The sequence below is a fragment of the Lissotriton vulgaris genome, chromosome 10 (genome assembly GCF_964263255.1).
Source record: "Lissotriton vulgaris chromosome 10, aLisVul1.2, whole genome shotgun sequence".
Classification (NCBI taxonomy): domain Eukaryota; kingdom Metazoa; phylum Chordata; class Amphibia; order Caudata; family Salamandridae; genus Lissotriton; species Lissotriton vulgaris.
In genome coordinates this window covers 854,675,714-854,693,336 of record NC_141698.1, presented here as the reverse complement: position 1 = coordinate 854,693,336, position 17,623 = coordinate 854,675,714, and the positions used below count along the sequence as shown (strand labels likewise).

The following is a 17,623-nucleotide window of genomic DNA, read 5'->3' as shown; positions in this document are numbered from 1 at the left end:
AATTAAATATGTAACATCAATTATCAACATTCTGCCACCATTCTCTTCCATAGTGGAGTTCAGAATGATCTATGATTTGTGATCATAAACCATTAATGGCTAGTACAGTGGCATTTGCTTTGTTAATTAATGCGCTGGCATAGAAGGAACAGACCCACCCATCCGTTTCTCCAGTGGTGGCAGGAATATATCCCAGGTCTCTTATTTGAAAAAGTCATTGCAATAAAGAGCCATAGCCAATATTTAAGATATAATGAGGTCCCATAAGGAGGAGTTTCTACTTAAACATTTAAAATCAAATTAGTAATGTTTCTATTTATTTATAGTGTGATGTGTAATATACTCAGTATATGATAATGGTTAATTAACTGTGAGGCTGTTTATATTGTTTTTACTTATTTACTTAAACTTTTCTTTTTGTTTTCTGTGTATTGTTTTCCCAATAAACAAATAAAGTTAAAAGAAATGACACTTACACCTAAGTCGTGTTATTATCAACCACAGCGAAAACATGTTTTCAAAATAGAACAAATTATAACCAGAGAATGTTCAAGATGAGCACAGGAATATGCAAAACGAGAAACGGCAAAATGAGGACTATTTATATTCCTAAATTCAGTCAACCTTTGGGACAAACAAACCAATGAGCAGTACACTGAGGCAGGCTACAGTGCGTGCTTGTGTAATATTTGTGTTTTTTTCCAGCAAGTATAATCACTTTAGTAACGGACTGAGATGTCAGCACAAGTGTCCCCACCCAACCCCCCTTTCTATGACCACACCAGCTGCAGAAAGTGCAACAGTGGTATGGGCTGGCTAATGGTGCAGTTTTTGTGAACAACTTTGTATATCAAAATCTCAAAGGCTGTAAGCATTGTAATCATGTACTCTCTTGGCACCAATTTTTCAACATCAGTTGACTTGGGTGTAGCAGTAGTATCTCTGTCACTCTGAAGTATATAATCATTCATAGATTTATACTGGTGAAACAAGTGTAGTAGTATGCATAAAGTGGAGATCCAACGAGTTGGAACCTCCGCTATGAGTTTTCCTCTGTGTGTAACACAGTGCTAGAAAGCTGCCCTTTGGCCAGATAGTTTACCTTCTTACAAATTTCTGTGAAAAAAGATAATTCTCAGACCAATATAGAAATTGTCTTTCATATTGCAGCCTGTCCTCTGAATTTCCAAACATAATTTGTTTCTACATACTATTTTATGATTTCCAGTTACTGTATCCAGATCCTAAAGGATTGTTGTTTTTTTGCTCAGTCCGATTTGGTAAACTTTGTATTTAATCCCCTTCCATATTTCAATTCTCATATTATCTGTTGTATTTATAGTTTCTGAAGAACAAGTAAAAGTACATTATTTAAGCTTAAGCTCTAGTTCTAGGTGAGTGTGGTGCAAAAGTGTAAAGACATGTTTCCCTCCCATCTTTGGCAAAGGCGAGCAGGGACTTTTATTTAGTAGACTGGTAACGTTACTACAAGATTGAACACACCACTGACACCACTTACTTGATTGACGAGTCAGGAAAACAGTTTTAACAGTGATCAAAAGAGAGGCAGCATTCCTTCCCCCAGCATTGATCCTCCTAAAATAATGTTGTACTCCGATTCCAATTTTACGCCCATCATGTACCCATCCTTCATGTCTCTAATGATATTATCTGCACCTGCAGTGCGATGCTCATAATTGAGAGGGGGAAATCAGAAAGGTATGAAGAAGCGGTGCTAATGGACATAGAACTCAAGGTATCATAAATAATGTTTGGGAAGTGTTTTAAGATTTCAATTTTGAATATATTGCTGTAGTGTTTGTGTGAAATGCACTCAAGTAAAAGATTGAACCTTCATCACATGCTGTGTTTAGCTGTTCTAAAATATGTAATTCCACTCATTTCAGACAGTAGAAGGATTTCTCAGCAAAGACATAAGTTATCTGATTTCTAATAAAAAAGAAGCAAAATTTGCCCACTCTGTCAGACACTTCTCCCCAGAAGGAAGTCCAGAACCTGCACAGAATGCTGGAAATAGCTTGTCTTGTCCAAACAATAAAAGAAGCGGCCTGGATAGAAGTCTACAGAATACTTCGGTGACTGTGAGTTTTTATTTTAATTTTATTTTAAATACTAATGAGGTGAAGACATTGCTGCTTGCCCTTTCATTATATATTTTAAACACCGAAAAACCCTGTCATACCATAATAGAGTGACTTCAGATATTTTTCCCTTGAGTCTTAATTGTGGTTAGCCATAGAAAGCGATGAAGCTTGTGTTTCTGAATGTTTCGGATGTATCTGTTTTGTTTGGCTGTCACAGTGGCAATATAATTGTACGTGATGTTCGAATAATTGATTATCGGGAAAATTCGTAATTGTACTTCCTTCTCTGAATTTTCCTGGCCAGTAAAAATGTGGAGAAAGCAGTTGTCTCATCTTCAATACTGAAAAGCACGCAACATCCAGGACCTCTTTCATTATGGGTTCTAACACGGATATTGCAAAGAAGTACCACACTTCTGTCTTCGCAACAGGCTTCCAGTGAACCACCTGTGCTAGACCGATTAATCTCCTTTTTAGGTCGAACCTAGAAGCAGTTAACTGCTCTGTGAGGCATGCTGTATTCCCTCTTTGGAGATTGAACACGCCCACCGCTTTTCATTGGTTACTTGGTCTGCCTTTACCAAATTCCATAGTTTTCATTTGTGAATAGTGTACGTTTGTCCCGCCTTGTGGCTGTTTTGTTCCGACCCTCGCTACTGCTCCTGCTATGTTGAGCCTTTCACTGTCGACCATACTTTTTGTTTGTGTGGACTACTTTTCCCTTTTATTCCTCTTTTCGCCGGCACACAGCACTACTTAACTTGCGGTTCATGAGGTTTGGTGTTTCCATTCCAACTGCGTTCCACCGGCAGAGCCCGCGTTACATGCAACTTGTTAACAACTTTCGAGAGCGAGTCTGGACCACCAGATGCGCTGTCTGCAACCTGTCGCTTTTTGAGCAGCCCCCGATCATTGTACTACGAGGCGTGCTCATCATAGATCAGCTCCTGAAACTAATTAGTGGTGGCTATGAGCCCTGCTCCCGCAACCAAGACTACAGTTTCTAAAGATAAAATGCCACCCCCTCGCTCTGCTTTCGAGCCACGCTGCGTGCAATTTTTAACACAGTGCTAATCTGCTTGTGGGGATAAGTGGGTTGATGACCTTCCCCCCCCCCCCCCCCCCCCCCCCCCCCCATTCCCCCCTTCCTGGAGAAAGTGTTGGGTTCTATTTCGCTAACTAGAGTACTCAATAGCGCTTCTGCCATGACAGCCCCACCCTTCACTGTCAAATGAAATTTGGAGTTCAGTGAAAGCAACAGATGAGCCATGGGTCTGCGGGGGTGAACCTGAATAACAAGGAATGAGTTTGAGGGAAGGAACCTGGTGCAAGGAGTATAAGAGAGTGGAGGGAAGGTCTGTACAGGTTAAGTCAGGAGTGGCAGAGACTTGCAAGTAGTCATGGCGGGAGAAAGTAGGGGATACCAGTGGGTGTAAGAGAATGGGAGACTAGCTGAGAGACCTGGCACTGTCTGTGTTGTGGTAAGTGTTATGGCGAGTGCAGATCGCCTGGGAAGTTGCATGACAGCTTGACAGCGCCAACTTCCTGCACCCACAATGCATTATTTTAAAAGTTTTCTCCAAGCAGTAAAATGTTTAAAACTTCCCTCTGACGGCTTTTTTTCACACCGGTATCCAATACCGCTTCTCACCTGTTCCATTGTATCATGCTGTGCACCAGTACATCTTTCGTGCTGCTCACATTTGCATGCTTGTGTGTGATACTGCATCCCGCGTAAACATCTTGGATCGCCCAACCGTACCAGCTTCATGCGTCAACTGCTTCAATAGCTGGGCGTAGTGAGAGCCAGGCAGTGTCTAGCCAGGGTGGGGGTCGTGTGTGAAATGCCTATCTAATGTGTCCTTCTGCGGGCTGCCCGTTGCTTGATGTGTCTTTAAGGAGCCTGGTGTTTGCAAAGAGCATGCAGGACACCAGACGAGGATAAAAAGATGCAGAACCTTTTATGTGACCTGGGGCGCTACTACACTCCAGCGGGGACAGGGGCTTGATAGTGGGAGATTGGAGCAGTACAAATATGCTTTTTGAGAAGGGGCAACAGTAGACTTGTACACATACTTGACACCAAGTGTAATGCGCTTCCTAAAGATCACATTGGGAAGTTTTGGGGGATGGGAGGGGAAACTGATCTGCAGCGAGACAAGTGGGTTGGACCACATACTTGCTGTCTGTGGGAGTCGTGTTGGTACCAAGTCTTATTCTTCCATTCCTAGGTGAGCAACATTCAGATTTACATGTTTTCAGCCTAATTAAGAATTTTCCCTCTTATATTTAAGACCCTTGATTCTACTAAGTGACCTAGAGCTGAACAGTCAATAGTCTTTCTCTGTGACTCCCAACAATGGTTCCAGCCATCCAGTGATCACTAAATCCCTCATTCTTTAGCACCTCTATCACATTTGAGCCCCTTATTTCAGGGGCACTTAATCCAGCCTCGTCCACAACCTACGCTCGGCTATCAAGGTCAAAGAAGTCTCCAGGTACATTCTGGAAATATATTCGGCCACTTCCCACATAAAACACAAGTTGGATGCACCAACTATTGACTCCGTTTCTAATGTATGTGAGTGGCAGAGAGTAGAGTATATAGCCTAATGACTAGGAACGAGTCTGTTGGACAACCCACCTCTGCTTACCAAAATTCCACGCCCATCAGATGCTCTGTATATTACTAGGCTGTCTGCATCATATAGAGACAATATCCCTACAATTCCGTCAGCAAGCTCTCACAGCACAACTCTAGCAGCCCACTTCGCTCTGCTGACAGCACCCTTCAAAAAGACCTATGCCATGTGAAGAAATAAATGTTTTTTTCCTGCATGTTCTGTGTAAAATACCTAAGAAACATCAATGCTTTAAGCATATTTCTATCTCTCACAAGCATTGAACCAAGAAACCTTAAAATTAGAATCCAACAGATAGCTAAGAGAGAAGTCTGTGCTTGGTATGGTATGCTTGTAGAAAAGTGTAGAGACTGTTAGGCCATTTCCCAGTTCATACCCTTTCATTCTGACATTGAGTAACCTCAACAGAACAACATAAGCCGACTTCCAGGTCTTTAAACATCTAATGCCATGATAGTTCTTCACATATCAGTCTACTGTTACTGTAATCTGGAATTATGCTGATAAATTCAAAATACCTTATCAAGCCCGTCATTTGTCTTTTGGCTTAGACACAGAGGTCATGCCTCAGTCATTTTTACATTCCATTGCCCAACCTTGAAGCTAAAATAACGTGGTTGATGCCTTTTGTTGCTGCTTTGGGTGCAGATATCTGTGTTCCAGATGGGTCTATGAGTACTTTAACATTGAATACATGCAGTGTTGTCTCAATTTGACCCATTTCTTAGGTTGATTGAATGGTTGAGCATTGAGTTGGGTGATGGCAGGATCAGTTATTGTAGGAATATTTGTATACATGAGTTAACAATTGCTCTGATGTTACTATTGCTAAATACAAAGGGAAATATTAGGTGTTTCTTCAAAGCCTGGTCTGTGATATATTGATGCATGGGATGTTATATTGTGTTGTAGATTGAAAGAAGATCTTAACAAAATATTTAAACATGTTCTTTTTTTAGGCACGGATAAGCAGAGGAAAATCGTTGGTGGAAAAAGTCATCAAAGAGCAAGTAGGTTGATCTTAATGTTTTACTGCTTGTTTGGGTGACATCTAAAAACAAATTTCCATTAAAATGTGGAAAGGTAAATATTTTAGAATCCTGCCCACAAATGTGTCTGTCAAACATATGCATCTTACCTGTGTGAATACCTTGCAAAAATCATCTGTATCATAGTTATTCTATTATTTTGTCATCCATTTCTGGTGTTTTGCCAAATTGTACAGTTCTGTTTGCTGTTTTATTTTTATCAATAGCTTATTAGACTGATGTTGCTCAGTCTCATGATTTAAATTGTTGGGCCTTAATGCATTACGTTTTTGAGAACTTCCTTATCCATCTGTTGTCCATTTCAATTTCAGCGCCTGTCATAAAGCATGCAGCCTCAAATTAGTAATTGTTCTTACACTTAGTTGAGGTTTGTTAGCACAAATGGTTGCACTGAGTAGAGTGTATGACATGCCATAATATATTTTCATTATTCCACCTCGTGTTTCCCACCCAATAAAAATGTATGTATGTTGAAGTGATTAGTATTCCTATCTTACTTCCTGCTGAGCTGTTCCACTGCTATCAGAACTGCATTTCTTTGCACAACCTTCCACTGCCCTATGTGACATAAATGGGTCTTTCCAACATCCCCCAAAAAATGAACATTCTATACTTGGTTGGCTCTACCATTAGGAGGACTCCATTTTTATGTATTAGGTTTCCTAAAAAATACTAGCAACAAAGCATCATCGAAATTAAAAACAGACATGCTAGTATTTCATACTCTGTTAAGTTAAAGCCCGAACATATAGTAAACATTTCATCAAATTTGTAATGAACATGAATACTTCCGGGTCATAAAGGACGTTCAAAAACTAGTTAAAATAATGCATGAACCTGTATTCTTGAGTCATTAGTTCATAAGGTGCATAGCATATTTCCAGATATCTAGTAACTCCCAACCCCCCCCCCCCCCCCCCCTTTTTAGGTCGAGCAATTTATTGCTCTGAACCTATTGGGTTGAAAACAACTTCTTTGACCAAGCAGATTTCTCACAATGCATGTTGTGTACTGGAGCGTGATGCTTCCCCAGGCACGCGCTTGGCCTCACTCACACCCCATATGCCTGCTCCCCCTCCCCCGCCCCCCACGCCTCGCACCAGACTTCATTGAAATGCGCTCCACTCGCTCGCTGCCCTGCCCCCCACCACCTCCCCCCCCCCCCCCCCCCCCCCCCCAACCAGGCTCTTGAAGCGCGACGCTTCGCCGGCGCTTCCCTACCACTCGCTCACTCCCCTGCCCCCACCCCCATCCGACTTGTTTACTACTGCCTCCCCACCGTGGCTTCTGCTCGATGTCCACCAGCAGCTAGGCTTTTTCTGGTAGGATGTTCGTTTTGTTTGTGCTTACTTTTACGGGCGAATGGGTTTGCCGCTTCCCACACCATAGAGAGTGAAATCGCTCTCAGAGACAGTCTTTCTTATTAAACACTGCCACCCTGTGGCCACCACTGGCATTTAGTTTTCACTTGTTTTAATGCAGTATGGTGTCCGTGCTGTCCTTTGATCCCCTACCAGTTGTTATTCTTTTGACTGTCGTCTCTCCTTCTCCACCCTCTCTAGCCCGTCTCCTTGCCCTGGTCAGTGCCCCTCTCCTTCTTGTCCCGGGGCCCCTTCCGCCTGTCCTAAGCGGCTCACCCCTCCCTGCAGTCCTGGCCTCAAACATCTCCCCCCCCCTCAGCCCCGTCAGGCACTTTCTGCTTCTCTGCCCCAGGGTCCCCCACTTCACTCTTTCCGGAGCAGCTGCTCGCTTCCTCTCCAGTCCTGCCCTCAGACGGCCCCTACTCCCCCAACAGTCGGCGGCTCTTCCCCGGACCCCCTTCTTGTGTTACTCAGAACCCCCTCCTTCTAGACCCCTCTTCCCCACCCGCCTTCATCTGCCCTCAAACCTCTTGCCTCTGCCTCACACTCGTGCACCTCCTGCCCACTCTTTTCGCCCTCTTTTATTTTCTGCCCACTCTTTTTTTGACCATTCTCCCGTCCGTTTTAACCCTAACCCCAATCTTTCTTTGACATCTCTCTTTACTCCGGTTTCCTTCTTTCCCACTCTCTGACAACTTTATCTTTCTCTCCCTCTTAAAGTTTAACTAGCCTCCACTCCCCTACCCTCCCCTCCTCCCCCTTCCCTCCTCCCCCTTCCCTTCCCCTCCTTCCAGCCCTTCCTGCCGAATCCCCTCTTGTCCTGTCCTCTCCATCCCTCTCCCACTGCCCTCCAACCTCTTCTCTCTAAGTCTATCTATTTCCTATACCCCACCCCTCTTTCTCCACATCCTCCGTGCTTGTTGTCCTAGCATCTTCCACTTTAGACTACTTCCTATCTCTGAAACTATTATTTTTACCCCCAGATTCATTCTGGATGTTGTAGTCAGATGCCAGAAAGAGCAAAACTAAAACAATAGATTTATAACAAGCTGTGCATGAGATTCGTGCCTCTTCCTTTTATCATTCTACTTTGGTTTTGGTGCAAAATTGCACAGTACATTTTAATATATAACCATTTAGAATCCGTAAGGATATCGGAATGGAGACACATTTTGACTGTTTTAGTCTCCTGCATGTCTTGCAGTCTTGAGATAGAGGTTTTTGTAGGTCTCGCTGAGCCACACACACCACCCTACACACAACCCCACACACACCCCCACCCCCACCACCCCCACACACACAACCCCCACACACAACCCCACACACACAACCCCACACACACACACCACCCCACCCCCACACACAACCCCACACACACACCACCCCACCCACAACCCCCCCACACACACAACCCCACACCCCCATCCCACACACACCCACACACCCCCATCCCACACACACAGCCCCCATACCCTCACACCCACAACCCCAACCCCCACACACATATATATATATATATATATATATATATATATATATATATATATATATATATATATATATATATATAGACTGAAGTTAAAGTTGCTTCCAATTAGGATATTTTTTTTAATGACTACTAACTGAAATTTTAAATATTAAACGTCCTCAGGGTAATCCCATTTGCAAAGAATGATATTGCCCAAGATTGTGTTGCTGTCAAGGATTGCAACCCCTTTCAGAGCAGCTGAAGCAGAAGGAGATCCCATCAACAGAAAAACCTGTTTCACCCCCTATTTCTCAAATGAACACTCTTAATGGTGGTTTAGTCATTCGTCCCTCTGAGGAGTAGACCATTGCCAAAACGTTACACAGTCCAATCTGATGCCAGGATTTGTTTACCCACACATGGCTCTTCAAAATGTTTTAGAACTGTTTATAACAAAGAACGTGTCCACAAAAACATGTTGTGTATTTTGCAGTTTCTAAAAGTAAAGAAATTATCCATTATGATTCATAAATTATTTTTTTAAATCCTCACTCTTAATTTTAGAGAACACCCCATATTAAACCTTAAAAGTATTTCCTACAGCATAACTGTGCATCTTGAAATTTCCTCTCTCTAGTTGACAAGGCTATGTTTAGAGTTCTTGGCCAGTGCTCATCGCTGTGTAGCTGGCCAGATACAACCACCTTTTGTATCTGAAATACTTTAAAATGTTAAGAATGTAAAATAAGTACAAAACATATTTTTGTTTTACAGGAGATCATACCTGCAAATAGTGTCCTTGCCAACGCTTTGTCATGGGGTGTAAAAGTGATTCATGTTGATGGTATGTAGCTTAAATAGCATGGGTAAAAAGCATGAATTGTTTGTACTTGATTAAAGATTTATATGAAAACATGTATGTATTTCTTTCAGGACCAAGTATAAATATTCTTATTTTTAAATGTGCGTGATATGTAAACAAAATGTCTTCAATCTCTGGATGTGGTTGTTTCAAAGCATTACTACCTGTTAGGTGGTTGCCTGATATACGTAAATGTGGGTCTGTGTCTTGCTAATTCTCGTAAGCTTAACCTGAAAAGTCACCCAAAACTCTGTGCATCACAGATTTGTCCCAATATATGACACAATCAAAATAAAGAAGTTGTTCATATAGTGCTTTTACATTCAAATGATAACCTAAGCAATTCAGTGAAAGAAATCTCTGCTAAAGTGATATGATCCCAGATCAAAACCTAATAATGCCTGAAATAACCAGAATTGGTCTGCTACACAGACCTCAACTTTCAACACACAATGAAAACTATTACTCATCCACAAATGGACTGTACGTAAATGCTCAATATTTACACCTGTAAACAACTGTAGTCTACAGTGCAACATTGTGTATTAACACATATTCACACAAAGAAATTCTACTGTACCCATAGTGATGTCATTGCTAATGTGATATGTAATGTTACCATTGAGGTAATTTTTTATGACATCTAGGGGATCATGAGCAGTCCTAAAGCTTTCATGAGGGGGGTTGCAGACTGATAAAGTTAACTTATGTCATGTAATGTCCTGAGGATGAACACTGCTCGGTGCAAATCTCGTGTGGCGGTTTGGGAGTATGTGCTGTTTGATTTCCTATGTATTGCTGCAAGGAGCATTCTTTGGACATATTTTGTACCGAAGAATGTTCATGCAGTAAAGTAAAAATCATATTTTTACAATTTTCTACGTCCATGCCTTTAGCAGAACCTTTCCCTGGTGTGGAGAAAGAATCTTTGAACCAGCATTTTGAGCTAGTAAAGTTTTGGTGAGGTAATCAGCAGTTTCCTTTGCCTGTTGTGCTCTGCCAGTAATACCGAATTAAAATGGTTATCATCCTTGTTTGTCTTCGAGAGGTTCAGAGTCGAGGCCATTTATTAACCTATTTACATCTTTGTTGGTATTAAGCTAGCATGGATGATTTTAGATTTTCTTATCTTTTTTTAGAAAACTGTCAGAGTGTAACATTGGAGGGAAGTGCCTGCATGGAGTGTGTGTAAGGTGTGTTCCAAGACGCAGAGCAAGTCAAAGTTAATTTCTGTTTGAATCTGAGGGAGTGACAGGGGGGGTTCCAATCTTATATTTGATTTGGCCCTAACACTTTTGAGACTTCAAAAGAGGATTCGTTTCTGTTCTAGATGTCTTGGTGTGTTGAGTTTGTTGGTGTCGTAGGTAACAGACCCTGTTTAAAAACACTCAATCAGGCTTCTACGGGTAGCCATTTAGGAATAGCTGTGACAGGGTGCATGTGATCAGTACATCATAATCCCAAACCTAGACAGCCTTTTTTAAATCATTCTCCATTATGAAAGAGGGAGCAGGAATACTTGATGTAAGAACTGCTTTATGTGCGACTCTAGTTGTAGGTTGGAGAATAAAGTGTCGGTGATTTAGCTTCTTTTAAAGCGTTTAGAGAGATGCGTCCAGCCTCTGGGTTTAGGTGTCCACATTAGTTTGGAGAAGAGGTTTTAGATTTCTTTGATAACATCATTGTTTGTATTATGGGTATGCAGCTGTTCTAAGTTATTTGTGGAATCAGTGGTGAGGTGCAGGCGAGTATCCCCCTCCTACAAATAAGAGAATCCTAGAACTTCCAAAAACTCTTAGTGACTGCATGTAGATTAAGTTCACTGAGAGCAAAAGTGAAACCTAGTAGGCTTAGTATGAAACCTTTGTTGTAGGTGAGATTTTGCCTTCACAGTGCATACGTTAGATTCGCTTCATTTTCACTGATGCACTAGTCTTTGAGCCTGTATTGCACTACGCAATACACCTACTTCCCTTATTGAATGAAGCCTTGCATTGGCTAATACCCCCTTATTGTATTATGCATGGCTATTCGCAATTATATTGGTTAATACCCACCCGCCCTCTCTAATGTTTTATCTTCTTTTCCTTTTTCCTCTCTTCTCTCCCCCCTCCCCCACTCCCTTCCCCTTTGGTTTACCCGCCCCCTCTCCTTCCCTTGTCCCCCACTTATGCATAATTATTTGCCTTATTTAGGCTATCTCTCAGGCATATAGATCTCCCTGTCCTGATAATGATTATCCCCCTATTTTAGTTGGGAATCGACACATCGTCGACACTCACACCTTGACTCCGATAAGTTTATTACGATCACAAGATGGAGCACAAGATGTTTCTCACACTGTGACTGTTGTAAATATGTATTGTTGAAAGTCACCATAGATGCAAATGCCTGAGGTCTGGAAAGATGTTGATTTCCATACCCTGTCCTTTGTACCCACTGTATTGTAATCATATTGTGTTCCTCCTGTTCTTTCAGTGGATGTTTAAATAAATACAATTCTTTCCATTTGGATTTATAACAACACAGCCCTATTTGTAGTCCTGTGCCCATTACTTCATGTTCCTTTGGTAGGGACCACTATTTCTTGTAATATAGTAGCTGGTGAGATTTAAGGCATCACGATAAGTTACTACAAAGGAAATTAAAGTCTCCATTATACTTGTTAAATTTTTCTGTAAATGAAGAGGTAGATCCATGTTTAGAAGTAACTGTTTTTGTGTTTGTTGGTGGGCATTGGAAGGCGGATGAGGATAGTCTGGGCTTTCGGTGAAATGTCAGGTTATTCTAGTGGACAAATACCACTCCACTCACAGTCTGATATTTTAGGAGGGGTGTCTGGATAGGAACATTGAGTAACCATCTGGTATGAGAATGTAACAGACAGATTCAGAGTATATAGTGATCCATGTATCTCTGGAGTAGACTGTCCAATTTACTGTTCCCTTTTTTACTGCTGTATCATTGAATACTGTTGATTGACCGGATTTGGAGTTAAAATACAACTATTCCAATGTTGGTTGGATTATGTTGGGGAATATACATTTATCAACTGAAACATCAAGTCTCATTTGAAACAGTATGTATATAAATGTTTCCTCCTCTTTACAGATGTTAAAAGTTATATTGAACAAAAGAAGGGGTGTGCTAACATCAAGAAACCAGCCCCTGCCGCCAAGGTTGTGGTAAGTACGCCTTATAAATGAAATAATGGAATCATTTACATTTGCAATGACAAATTAAATCCAAGCTGGTTGCTACCTGTATGGTGAGGCGTGTTCCCTGACATCAGCGGTGGAGACTGTGTGGATCAATGACACACTATTCATAGAAGATCAGTGGTGTCTCCTTACCAGGTTATTGGATGACTGAACAACTGGTTGCAGCTTATTTTGTAGTGCTGTTGCAAGAGCTTTAAATCTATGCCTTAAGACTGACAAGCGGTGACTACTACTTTCTGCAGGGGATGCGTGGCTAAAAGTTGTGCGTGCTCCCTGAATGGTGTGTTGTTGTTACCAACTCTGTTAGTAACCACCTGGTTGTGTTTGAAGTGTGGGTGAGGTGAAGACCGGTACCCAAGCCCTGATGAAATTGTCAAAAATAAGTGGCAATGAAACATGTTGGCCTTTCTAACTGGAATGGTCTAACACATGCTCTTCTTTTAATCTGAGTGTGTTCACTGCGATCTATAAAGTATGTGTACGTTCACGTGAGTCACAACTCATTTTAGCTTGGAGAAGCAAGTTTCTTCTTTCTCACCATGGGGTCTGATTGGCTAAGAATGACATAAGCATCGATATTGCATTCTCTTTCACTTTTTTTATTCACCTCTAAAAATGAGTACACTACCTTTTTTCTTTCTTCACGATAATGAAAGTTACCAATGATGATAATGTGAGCAAACTGGTGAGTACCAACCAGCAGCTCCCTTGGTGATGCTTACGTGAGGTACTTTCTAACCTCTCACACTTTTTCTAGTTTTGCTCATGATATGAGGTGTTATTTAGTGTATTGACAAACATTTTCTATTTGAACACTGGGAACTCGGTATGACTAGCATCTTGGCGAAACCAGCTTTTTGGCAGAGATAGTTTCAGACTTCCCCTGGTACTCTAAAAAAAAAAAAATAGTGTTCCCTCATAATCAGTCTTGTGTATTATGGTTTTGTGAGTGGAGGGCGACCTGGTTATTTTCCCATCGTTTGCTCCCCTTTTGTTGATGCTACCTGTGTGCAACCAAAGAGATTTTAGTTGTACTATAAATGAGAGTTGGGCTGGAGTTGGTTTATTCAATGTGGTCCATGAGATGGAACACAGTTTGGTTGATGGTTATGTAATAACTGGGAAATTTGGGAAATGTGATTTTTCTTTTAGAAAGATACCTTACTCAATTCTTTGTTTCTATTTTGGCCCACTTATTTCCTGCTAAATTCAATGGAGGAGTGTCTGTAAACTTTATAAACATTCTTCTCCTTTGGGATCTATTGGTCCCGACCTGCACACCCCTGTAGCTCCCTTTAAGATGGTGTTTAGGAGCGACCCTGGACCTGACTGCCTCAGATTTGAGGAAGAAACAAGAACCAAAGAGCTGTGCTGACCCAGGAAGAAGAGACACCATCTGCTTTGGCCCCAGCCCTACCAGCCTGTCCCTAATCTGACCTGTTTGGTTACCCAATAACAGGGAAATGTGGGAAAGAATGTGATTTTTCTTTAAGAAGGATACCTTAATCAATCCTTTGTTTCTGTGTTGACCCAGTTATTCACTGCTAAGTTCTGAGGAGGGGTGGCTGTAAACTTTACAAACCTTCTTCATCTCTTGCTTTCTTGAGAATGGTAATGCACATTGGCTGTGCCAAAGAGGGACCTATAAAGAATAGGCACTTCCTCAGTGATTTGAGATATAAGCATATCTATTGCAGCAGCCAAGTAGCATATTAGATTCCTAATTAATTTCCTCATTTATAGTGTTTGCAACATGACAGAAGTAATCATTTCTGTTGTTATTTCCGCTCTTTGGATTCTAAATGAGTGTAATGTTTTCAATATTCTAATAGTTGCAAATTTACCTGTGTGAGCATCTTCAGTTTGTAGCATGTGTTGGAGACCACACTCTGTGCCCTGTCCTGCCATTTTATGTCACTTTTGAAATATAACAAGTTGTTTTATGCAAGACTTGAGGTTTAGTTTTGAGGATGAATCCAAAATCCTTGACGTTGCAAAAAGTTGATGTCTACTACCTTACTTTGGTGTTTTTTTTCCGCCATTGAGTTTGGAACAAAACAAAAGTTGGGTGTGCTGCTTTGGAGCCTGTTTTTTGACTGGAAAAACTGGATGTTGTGCAGTTCAACCTACAACACATTCTTACATCAGCGTGCCTGATACTAAACATCTCTTCATCAGTGAATGGCAAATCCAACATCCATACATTCTTTGGGACTATGCCAATTTGATTCTTTTGATGTCATAAGAAGTTGGCACAATCCAATTGGCATCAGGGCTTTAATCTTTGCATTCCTTGATATGATGAAGAGAGCAGACATTTGTGTCAGCAGCTCTCTGGAACTGGTATTTCAATATGTGAGCCTACTAGGCAGGCATCTAACACCTACTTGGAAAAAAAACAAATATCATTAGTAATCACTCTCTGTAACTACTTTTCACTGTACGATCACTGTGGGCACCAAACACAGCCATCTCTTCTGTTTAGAATGTACATGCATGTTATCGGTAAGATCACTTTGGGATTGTTTAGCTACCTTTTATCGCATCCATCACATTAGCAATTGATTTGCCAGTGCCTAGAGTAGAGCGTAAATACAAAGCTGCTGCTCTACAAATTCCACTTTTTCTTACTGTATACTTTTCTACTGATTCTGTGGTCATGTATACTGCTCTGAATTGATAACAAATGGCAACAGAATAGTTCCAACCTCGAAAATATGTGCCTTGAAGCAGCGGATAAAAGATTTGTAGTTGCCCCCCCCATACGCTGTTGTATATTGCAAACTCGCAAGCTTTGTTCAGCCACTATTTCCTGTTTAAGTGGGAAAAGATGGAAAAAACGTTTCCAACATCTTTCGGAAGAGAGCAGAGGAAATTGTCACAGAAACAACTTCAACACCAAATGCTCTCAAAATGTAGCACATACGTGATGCTGCTGTGAGTATATGTATACACACATACCATATTTATTTGAATTATCATTATCTGGCACCTTTTATTTGGTACACAGAAACATGAGGGAATTAAAATAATTAATAAATTAGAGGACACCAATGGGCCAAGTTTTTGCGTACCCTCTACAGCCTCTCCCTTTTTAGCAATGCTAAAAGTATGGCACAACTCGTCTTCCATAAGACATTCTAATCAGGGTGACTACCCTTAGAGAAGGACAGCAACAGCTAACAATTGGATATTATTAATGGCACAGAATGTCTACTCTACGCCATTAGATTATCAGAGATACCAAAAAATATACCTCAAACAAAGTACAAGATCAACAAACATCCAATATCTCCTCTACTTGGAGAAATGTGCTTACTTTTAAAAGAGCAAAACAAACAAGATGATGGACGGAATGTTGCACAATGGCAAAACATTCGCCCCCAGTCACAGATCTGGGTTTAATCCATCGTTATTTTGCTCACCAAGCCACCCCAGTTCAGACATGGCCATTTGCAAATCAGTCTTGACCCTGTGCCTCGTGGGAACAGTCCAGCCCGAACTGCCAAGCCATGTCTTCCCTGGACCAAAATCAAGCATCCTAGGACCGGTTTCTGGCTATCAGCCGTCTTCAGCCAGGATAGCTTGACTCCAGTGGCATAGTGAGCAAGGGACTATGCTCAGACGCGAGTCCCATTCTCTCCACACCACTGGAGTCAAGCTATCCTGGCTGAAGACGGCTGATAACCAGAAACCGGTCCTAGGATGCTTGATTCCGGTCCAGTAGAGACATGGCTTGGCGGTTCGGGCTGGACTGTTCCCATGAGGCATAGGGTCAAGGCTGACTTGCATATGGCCATGTCTGAACTGGGGTGGGGTGGAGAGCAAATAAACAATGGATTTAGGCCCAGATCTCTGTACTGGGGTGAATGTATGACATTGTTCTGCATTCTGTCTACAGATCTAGTAACTTAAAACATCTACTCGACCTAACTGTAATGCACTTGACCTCTGTGAGCAAATGTGACAAGTTAACAAGATTTAAAGGCATTTTTATTGCTCATTTACCTTGTGGGCAATAAAAAAAACTTTAAATCTTGCTATCTTGTCACGTTTGCTCTGCTTTCGTAAACAAAAGTCAGTTTGTCTTTCTGTTTGCCAGAAAGGGCGAGGAGGTCCTAAAAAGAGCTCGCCCTAATTAAATCTGGCTTGCAAATGCAACCGGGCTAGTGGATTTTTCGAACCCTGCATTAGCATGATTGTGCATGCAACTATCAAAATATCGCACCCATATATTGTGGGTGCCCATATGGTCTATTCTTTGTGCTCAAATAGTGTCATGAACATGCCACACACTATAATGGGTGACACCACTCGTAAAATAGCACTTGAGAAACAAGACACCATATGACAGTACAACATAAAACATAGAAAAGATAATCCATGTGTCGTATTTCTGTAGATGCTATATTATTGCATTATGGTCAAAGCCAGGGTTAGAGGGGCTTGTAGCCACACTCTAAGAGAGGGAGGGGAGTAAAAGTTCTATATATCATGTACTCTTGTTGCTGCTTAACAGGTGGGTAGCGTACTCCATCTGTAGGAAAAAAAGAAAGGAAGCCCCCCCCCCCCCCCCCCCCCCCCCCCCCACGTACTTCGGAAAAGCCACCTCTGGTACACTAACCTACTACTCTCCCTGGAGACCTCATAATAACTGGTGCATAAGCTGTGTCTTTTTAGAAAAACCTTTCCTAACCATGCGGCGGGAAAAAACGCACTGTCATTCTGCTTCATAATATTAGACCGCTCGGTTAGTTCAACCGCCGTTGCTGGAGTAGTGGCAGCGCCATGTTGGGAGAATTACCATCATGAAAAAACATTAAGTTACTGGAAATGTATGAGGAAAGGAGTTGATCTTAACATGTTTCACGTAATGCAGAATCGAATCCAGCGAAATGCATACAAAAACATTGGG

The 17,623-nt window shown here is 41.6% G+C and overlaps 1 protein-coding gene across 1 annotated transcript in view; it reads left to right on the top strand.

Annotated features, from left to right (window-relative positions):
• Positions 1–17,623, top strand: part of DBF4 (DBF4-CDC7 kinase regulatory subunit) — a 179,256-nt gene that overhangs the window by 76,051 nt on the left and 85,582 nt on the right. Inside the window, exons 4-7 of the mRNA XM_086941796.1 lie at positions 1,908–2,102; positions 5,707–5,757; positions 9,400–9,469; positions 12,599–12,672. Of these exons, the coding sequence (XP_086797922.1) occupies positions 1,908–2,102; positions 5,707–5,757; positions 9,400–9,469; positions 12,599–12,672 (390 nt within the window). The remainder of the gene's footprint in view (positions 1–1,907; positions 2,103–5,706; positions 5,758–9,399; positions 9,470–12,598; positions 12,673–17,623) is intronic.